This window comes from Vanellus vanellus (assembly GCF_965231255.1).
Source record: "Vanellus vanellus genome assembly, chromosome: 9".
Lineage (NCBI taxonomy): Eukaryota > Metazoa > Chordata > Aves > Charadriiformes > Charadriidae > Vanellus > Vanellus vanellus.
Window position 1 is genome coordinate 229497 of NC_138914.1, and position 9041 is coordinate 238537.

Sequence of the window (9041 nt, forward strand, 5' to 3'; positions counted from 1 at the left end):
CGCCCCGCCGCCTTCAGCGCTCTCGCGAGAACCGGCGCGCGCGACGGTGGCGGCGCGGCGCTTACACGCCACTTCCGGTACCCGCGGCGGCGATTGGGCCTGCCGGGAACAGCCGTGCGCCCGCCCGGCGTTGACGGGGAGGCGCGTGGCTGGGGTTCAAGCGCGCCGCCCGCGGCCACGGCTTCGCCTTTTGGCGACGGGGTTGCCCGGGCCGGGCCCTTCCCAACCCCCGCGGTGAGGCCGAGGCGGGCGCCGAGCGCGGGCACCCGGCTGGTGGCCCTGAGGTGAACGGCGGCGGCGCCCGCCCCTCCCCAACCCCGACCGGAGAGGGCGTGGCATGGGGCGTGGCTTGGTTAGGACACACCCTCGCTCCGCCCCCGTCCGCGCCGGCGGCTCAACCCCGGGCTCTCGCTCAGTCGTCCCCGCCGCCGCCGGCCTTTGCCTCAGCGCCGGGAGCTGCGCCCGTGAGTGCCTGGGCCGGGCCGGGCTGGGCTGGGCCGGGCCGCCTCGGGGCGGGGGGGTGCGAGGCCGAGTGCCCTGGGCCTGCCCTGGTTCGGGAGAGCGCTGAGGGGCCGGGCACTTGGGGCCCGGGGCGGGGCGGGGTGTCCCTACCCTCTGTGGGGGACCGTGTTAAGGCAGGATGGCCGCGTCCCGGGCGGGCGTGAGGGGCAGGGCGCGGGGCTGGGCTCCCGGGGCCTTTTCGGGGGCGGGGGAGGGCCGCGGGCAGGATGCGTGGTCCCCGGTGTTAGGGTGGGGATGGGACAGTGGTGCCCGGGTCCTGTTCCCGGTTGGGCTGGGGGAAGGAGCGGGGCGGGAGCCGGAGTGCCCGGCGGTGACCTCTGGCAGGGACCATCTGGGGTACGTGGGTCTTGCCCCACGTGGGGAGGGGAGCGGGTCCTCCTGCCCCACCCAGGAGAGGAGGCAGAGCTGCAACACTGTTTTGGGGTGGGGGTGAGAGTCTGGGCTCTTGAGTCACTTGCGGGGGGCAGGCAAAATGTCTGGGTTCATTTCCAGCATCTTTGCTGAATCATTGTGATCCTGGGGAGAGTTCTTCCACTGTCAGTTTGCTGGCTTCTCTGTGATGGAAACCAGCACTTCCCGGTTCCCGCTGCAGGCCTGGGCTCCTCACTGGCCTGAGCTCGCAGGGAGGATTTCGGACCCTGTCTTGCTCTTGGTCCTTGGTCCATGCACGTGCAGAGCCCCATTGGTGGGTGCAGGGAGGCTCAGTGTTTCTGACACCAGCCTTCTTCCAAAGCTGTTGGAGACACGTTTCCACATGCAGACAACTACTAGTTAGTTTCACAGGAGCAAAGTACATGGGTAAAACCCAGCTGTTGTCATGGGTGCTGAAAGCCTGGGTGCCTTGGGTTGCTTCAGCAGCACAGGGCCAGCAAGACAAGGCTAGATAGAAGTGTCTTCCTTTGGCTGTTGTGAGAGGAGGGTCAAAGTGATATCGTGATGTGGGTTCTTCAGACAAGTAGCAATTAAAATAAAAATTTGGAACCTGGACTTAAACCGGGATGTTGTAGAGCTCCTCAGGGGAGGAAAGGAAACTTCAAGAGCTCGGAAATTATAGTGAAGCAATTAGACATAAAGAAGTGAAAATGCTGAGTGGCTGGTGTGAGCGTTTTCCCCTCCTGCCTGAGGTGAAGACTAAGTATTAGTAAAAAGCAACTAAAGAAAAGCAAGAACTAAGTTAATTTTTAATAAACTGTATTAGTCATTATAAATCTGGCATATGTAGAAGGTGATGGATGCTTTCTTTAGTGAAGCTGATCTGCTGAATTACCAGAAGTTTCGGTAAACGGTTGTTTTAAGAGCTTGCCTCCTCCTTGCTCCTTTGGTTACGGTAGCACGTTGCTGGAGCCTCGTGAGTTCGCTCTGCAGACTATCATCTCGCTGTACAGTTTGGTGGAGTACAGCCATCACTGGTGCTAGCTTAGTTTTTGTCAGTTCAGGTGAGTCACCAATAATGATTTACAATAAAACCTTGCCTTTCAAATGTTATGACTGGCTGGGTAACAGAGAGGTTGTCCAGGTGCAGCATAACTGTGCTGAGGGCAGGAGTTTCTTTTTCTCATCTTTGGAGATCTAACTGTGAGAGACAGGGAGCTTGCTAAGTGGGTGAGTATCTTGAAATACCAAGTATATTTATCTGTATGAATACAGTGCTAGCTTTGCTCTTTTTTAATTTTTAAGTTGCCATTGGTAGAATTCCTGCCAACTCTATGTTGACCTAGAAATCCAAGGTAACTATTGAGGTTAAACAGTTTGTGGGGAGGTTAAACAGCTTGTGTTGTAATACTGAAACCAAACTGCCCATTAAAGACTAGTGCCACAAGTAAATCCTTTCATTCTTTTGTCGGAAAAACTAGATGAAAAACATGTAGAGCAAATCAAGTGGTGCGTGTGCCTCTGGACTTTTAACTGTTAGGTGTATTCTGCTCCTCCTTTAAGTAACCACGTATGACACAAACTCTATGATTTTCCCCAGGTGCAGTGTGTAGCCCTGTTCCCTTAACCAAATGTAGTGCACGTGGTCCCAGCAGTGCAAACGCTTGGCAGTGCTACTGGCATCCCCTGGGCCTGTCCTGAGCCCACGTGTGTGTGTGTGTGTGTCTTCGCAGATGGAGATGTTCAGCTGACTGTCATTTACTTTCTCTGAATTTCAGCTTGCAAAATGGTTGCACGTTAGCAGCTCTGTTCTGGTAGAAGCCCTGCTGAAGTTAATGGGACGACCTGTTCCAGTAGTGTTGCTGGTAAATAGCCTTGTAATCCTCTGAGTCATAATATATGAAATAAGGGTGAGCATTTTATAAATGCAGGCATCCAATTTGGTGTGTTAAGTATAAAATGATGACTTGAGTGCTTTTCTTCAAAGGTACTTGCCTCTCATTGTGCCTTTCTGGTTTTGGATGTGCTTGGTGCTAGGCTACGGCAGCAGCTGTGATGACCATCTTAATGGTGTAGATCGTCTCCCTGCTCGCAGAAGCAGCTTAACGAAAGCAGGACTGTGGTTTGACACAGTCTGTGCACTTCTGCTCTCACCACAGAACAACGTCCTTTTTTGGCTTAAATGGTGTCAGCAGTTTGTCTGGCTGAGTTTCATCTTAAATAAGTATTTCTTATGGTTATTAAAGGCATACTGTCTTGGGATACGGCTGTGTGTCACCTGTTCTCTGCTCTCTGGGTGCGAGTAGCCACGTTAGCGAGGCTGTCCTTGGGTGCAGTGTGTTGTGTGACACAGGGACAAGAGCTGGCTCGAGGCTGCCCATCCTGGGGTATGAGTGTCTGCCCACCTCCACGGATGCATCGCTGTATTTCATTCAGGAAGGATTTAAAGCATCATTGAAAGGATATACGGCATGAAGGGCATACGTCCCTGCCCTTGTTGTGATGTGGTTTGCTAGTCCTTAGCTCAGGTCGTACCTGAACAGAGCTTTTTTTGCATGTGAAGTTGTGTAGAAATTCAGAGCTCCCAGGCTGATGAGGGAAGCAGCGGGTAGTTGTGATCACACTCAGGCATTTTAGGAAGGCTTCCTGCTATCATCTCTTGATGTGCATTTTGCTCCAGCACTGGATTTGCCAGGGAGGTTTGTGTGTGCCTAGTGATTCTGGGCTCTTACACAAAGGTCGGTGAGACTTCTCGATGCCACTTCCATGTTGAATGCTGGGTTTGATTCAGCTAATTGCTCTCGTAAATTATTCACTCCCGTGTTACATACCAGTGCGTGAACAAAGACTAGTTCATGCCCTCGTACAGACAGGTGGCGTCATCTGTTTCTTTCCTTGATAAAGAGAGCCTTGATTCATCTGTAGGGTGGACTGAGATGCTGAACAAAATAACATAGTATCTGTCCACTGGTTTTAAATAGCTCTGGACAGCTGTCTGTCTTTGAAATATTCTGAATGTATAATTCCAGTTGATTTTATTAAAACTGCAGATCTCTCCTATCATGATTACCAGCGAAGTTTCTGGCTGGCTGCGTCATTTCACTTTCAAGTGAATGTTTTCCTTGAATATCAGAAACCCGTACCAGTCTCTCCTATGGTTTTAATGCATCTGCATGTTATCCTGGTGTTGTACTTGACCAGAATAACACCAATAAGTATGTTTTCCTTAAGAAAAAAAGTGCTGGAATTTAAAAGGTCTGGGCTATGGATAAAAGTTGATGAGCTGTACTTGAATGACAATTCCAAATAAAGAAAACCTGAATGAATTCACTTCTTGATCTGTGAGCAGAGGTTGGCAAAAGAGCTGGCATTCCAGGTTTATCTGCTGTCAGGGTGGGGGGGTGCTTTAATGTGCTTTCTTGAGGCATGCTCCATCTCTAATTTGTAAGAATAGGATCCTGGTACGACTAGTTCTGTATCTTAGCATTCCTTAGTCTTCTGTTGTCTGACCTCACAATTTTCATATACTGATTTTGCTTTTCCTACTCTGTAATACATCTGGGATGCAGCTGAGGCTGTGCTCACCCTGCCGGCCCCCAAAGGCCTGACCTGCGGGACGCTGTTGTGCCCAGGCTGTGAGTTTGGGCAGGGTAGCAGAGCCGCGGGAGGTGGGATGTGCTGCCTTGCTCCGTTGTGAATGAGACTGACCTCGTTTGCGAGGCATGAGAAGGGCATTTCGGTTGGGAATTAACTGTGAACCTGCAGTTGTTTCGGGGTGTAGGGCCCTGGCTTGGCTAAATCTTCGTGCTGCTTTTAGCTGGGTGACTGTGTGTTGAAGTTGGCTAGTAAAGAGGATGGGAGCAGAAGTCTTGGTAACTGTGTGATCTTTAAGATGTAAAAATAAACAAAGCTGAGAAGCTGTACCCTACTTAAAACAGACTGACCTAAATTTTCAGCAATTCTAGCAGAGAGGCAGGCTCTGGGTAAGCTTACTGATGACTGGCTTCCCTGTCCGTGCATGGCTTGGCATGGTTGACAGGCCGCCTTTGGAAAATCCCCGCTGGTGTCTGGGGTCATTCACTTCCCCCCCCTCAAGTTGCACAATGTGGGCTGTGGATTTCCCTTGCCGTGCTCGTGCGGAGAGTTCCCTTGTTGCAAGTCAGCAGTTCAGCATCTCCTGGGAAGTTATGGCATGAACCACTTCTCAAATTGGTTTTGTCGGAGCATTGTTGAAAACGTGTTTGATGTCCTCTGGCTTGTCGCTGAAGAGATTTCTTCCAAGAGGGTGTATGTGCCTGTGAAATCCATTCGTACTCTTTGTAGATTAATGTTCTTGCTATCAATTGCAGTTCTCCCCTACTGAATTATTAATTCTGCAGTGAAATTTTTTTTCTTCTTACTGTTCATTGACTTTCATGCTTGATTTATTCTTCTGCACAGTTTGAAACTGGAGCATGGGAATTTTGACTAGTATTAATGGATCATGTGTATGACCTCAATAGTGGCTAAATAAACTTTTTTTAATTGGGAAAAGGACATCTGTCTTTCAAAGTACTCACAGTTTCCCAGGTGAAAGGTAGTCTGTTCGTGAATGTACCTCATCCTCAGAGGCACATTGCTTGTTACTTAACAAAACCGGGATGGTCAGACAGCTGGTGGAGTGATTACCCGTGTGCTCTGGAGGCAGTCCTGTGGGTAGTGTGAAGGGAGAAGGAGGGAAAAGCTCGTTTGTAGATTCTCCTGCTAATGTGGCTTTGTAGCTGAATGCTCTCCTGGCAGAGAGCCTGCCTTTGATTAGAAAGCATTCCCCTCGGTTGTTCTTGTAGGTACTGATGGTCTGCCGTGTTTTGTTCTCTGTTTTGTGTTTTTGTGTGTGCTTTTTCCTGCAGGGAGATAATAAGAGGTGAATTGCGTATCCTTTCAGCAGCCTTCTGTTAAACTTGGAGTACCACAATTCAAGTAACTGAACAGATGGATAATGGAGACTGGGGATATATGGTAAGTGAGTCTGTGTAAGTGTGCGCCGTGCGGTACCACAGGGCTTTCGCGATCCTGCGGTAGGAATCCTTCCAGATCTGTCTTGTATAGATACAGAGCTTCAGTCACGTGAGAAGAAAAACTATGCATGTTACAACAGCTTAGTTACGTTCTCTGGAGTGCTTCACCTTGCATGCGATTTGTGGGGAGAGCGAGCTCAGATTCGTATTTCCTAGGTACAATCAGTGAGTACTTAACTGACGCCTTAAGATCACTGTTATCATTTTCCTAACACACGAGGGCTGAAAGTAGTTTGTGTTTCCTGCATATAATTTTAAGGACTTTGTAATTTTATTTATAAAGAAAAATATTTTTCCTTGTAAACCATGTTTCAAACCAGACAAACGCATCTTAATTTTCTCCTCTTCTCTTTCTCTGAACATTCTGCTGCCATACATATGTCTCTTTTCTCTGGCTGGCCTCAGTCCTGGTTGTTAGGGTTGGTGGCCAGATGGGATCTATGTTCCTTTCTGTCTTGCTTCCTCATGTTCTATCTGGAAGCTGATGCAAACTGGTTTGTGCTCTGCCCCCTTCTTCTATGCAGCATGCTAATTTGCTAATAAATATTTCCTTTTAGAGTTAAAAGCTGAAAGTTCTTTTTTGTTTGCTTGTTTTAATGATGTCTCTTAAGCAGTGCATGGATTATTTTGATTGCGAGCTCTTGGTCCTGTGTCTATACTTGCACTGTCATCCTCTTTTGAGGGAGAGGCGTAAGACTTGTTCAGCTGATTTTTTTTTTTTTTTTTCCTTCTTTCTTTTTTTTTGTTCTAGAATGAGAAACAGATTGTGAAAGTAAGGAGTGCCGGTGGGCCTCATTCAGACTAACTCGTTCTTCAGGAAATCTCTCTGTTCTCATTTCCCCATCTGTAGAATAGGAAAAACACTTGTTGCCCGAATGCAAAGCTTACTTCTGTGACAGTAGCTCAGTTGTTCAGCTTTCTAAAGCATTCTGGAAATGCGCGTTCTGAATGTTAACATCCTGTCTAGTTGCCAGTTGTGCCTTGTTGCTAGGTGGCTTGGATTTGTTCGGGTTTAAACACCGCTTAAAGGCTTCGAATGGGAGAAGCGTGATTCCCTCCAGAGCCTCCCGTTTGCAAACAGTATTTGCCATGCGTGTCAGTGAGGTGATTGAATCTTCTTGTGGTGGCTTGATCAACTCTGCAATTTCTCTCTTTCTAGATGACTGATCCAGTCACGCTAAATGTGGGTGGACACATGTATACGACATCCCTCACAACTCTAACGAGATATCCTGACTCAATGCTCGGGGCCATGTTCAGGGGAGACTTCCCCACTGCCAGGGACTCTCAGGGCAATTACTTTATTGACAGAGATGGACCACTTTTCCGTTATGTTCTTAACTTTTTAAGGACCTCAGAGCTCACTTTGCCACTGGACTTCAAAGAGTTCGACCTACTTCGGAAAGAAGCGGACTTCTATCAGATTGAACCGCTGATTCAGTGTCTTAATGACCCCAAGCCGCTGTATCCCGTGGATACCTTTGAGGAGGTGGTGGAGCTGTCCAGCACCCGGAAGCTTTCCAAGTACTCCAACCCCGTGGCTGTAATCATCACGCAGCTCACTATCACGACGAAAGTCCATTCGTTACTGGAGGGTATTTCAAACCACTTCACCAAGTGGAATAAGCATATGATGGACACCAGGGACTGCCAGGTTTCCTTCACGTTTGGGCCATGTGATTACCACCAGGAAGTGTCGCTCAGAGTCCATCTGATGGAGTACATCACAAAGCAAGGCTTCACGATCAGGAATACCAGAGTTCATCATATGAGCGAGCGTGCCAATGAAAACACAGTGGAGCATAACTGGACTTTCTGTAGACTGGCACGGAAAACAGACGACTGATTCTGACTCCGCAGGAGCCACTTCAGTGATTAGCAACTTAATTGGACTGTAAACCCGAGAGAGTCTGGATTTTGACTAAAGCAACAATGTGGGCTTTTTTTATACGACTATTTATTGTTTATCAATAAGGACTGGGGGAGTTTCGTTCTCTAGCAGCTCTGTCCTTTTGTCCTGTTCAGAAAAAAAAAATGCATGTGCCTGTTCAGTCAAGACACCTTTTTGTTTGAAGGAGGGAGTCCGAAGAATTAGTACAATAGAGTATTTTGTGTCATTAACACAATTCTCTGACGCAACTTAAAGTGCTAAAATTACCTCCGTTTAAATGGTTTCTAATCTGTCTAATGCTACAACACTGGGAGCAAGAAACGAACAGAATTTAAGATGCAGTTGGGGAAAAGCTGCTATCATGTAGACTAATTTAGTTTCTAAATCATAAAACAGTATTGTAATATTCTAGGAAAACAAATCCCACCCTTTAAAGTACTTGATAAGTACAGTTTTTTACAGTTATGACAACTGTTTCTTTCTATGCATATAAATCAAGCAACCAAATATTATCTGTAGCCATGGAAATATGATTAGAAATATTTATATTGGATTCTAAATGCAAAATGTCCCTGTGGTAGAGTTCTTATTTTTAATGCCTGGTGCAATATTATTCCCAATTGTAATGCCTGCCAGAAAGAAGCTAATAAAAATGTGAAATACAGAATACTATTTTGTGATTTTCTTGTCTTCTAGACCTCTCATGCTTAAAGCACAAACAAAACCAACCAAACAAAAAAACCCACCCAAAACCTGTTTTTCCATTCTGCGGAGTAGTTGAGATGCTCTGCTAGGGCTCCGTTCTCGTCCATTAAACATGTACTTTGTTTCTTTTTATCTTAATCAGTTGATTCAGCTATCCTCATGGAAAAAGCTCATGTTTTGAAAACTGCATTATGACTAACAGAAGGATGGCAAGTATTTGTAGCAGCTGAAGGGATAGGGGTGGAGGGAACAAAGAGCCTAAACACCTGTAGCTGCTGAGTAGCATGAACCGGTTTGTCAATGATTTATCTAGTGGCTTCACGTATATAATTTTAATGGTAGAGTGCTGTTTCTGATGATGTTCAAGTCAAGGCATTCAAGTTCCGCAGTTTTACTAAATTTTGATTAGCCATTTCAGCACTTTGTCATAGTTACTAAAAGAATTTCTGGTTATCCTCTAACTTGGGTGCTGTTGGGAGTAAGAGAGTTGATGC

General features: G+C 47.2%; 1 protein-coding gene across 1 annotated transcript; it reads left to right on the forward strand.

The window, feature by feature from the left end:
- Positions 1–69: 69 nt before the first annotated feature.
- KCTD6 (potassium channel tetramerization domain containing 6) lies at positions 70–8480 on the forward strand. The gene is made up of 3 exons (XM_082487617.1): positions 70–464; positions 5784–5892; positions 7111–8480. The coding sequence occupies exons 2-3, from the start codon at positions 5866–5868 to the stop codon at positions 7795–7797; spliced, it is 714 nt and encodes a 237-aa protein (XP_082343743.1). The 5' UTR covers positions 70–464; positions 5784–5865; the 3' UTR covers positions 7798–8480.
- The last annotated feature ends 561 nt before the right edge of the window (positions 8481–9041 follow it).

Coding starts and splice junctions, on each gene's coding strand:
- KCTD6 (XM_082487617.1), top strand. CDS start 5,866: ATGGATAATGGAGACTGGGGATATATG. Junction 5,893..7,110: donor ATGGAGACTGGGGATATATG/GTAAGTGAGTCT, acceptor CTCTCTTTCTAG/ATGACTGATCCAGTCACGCT.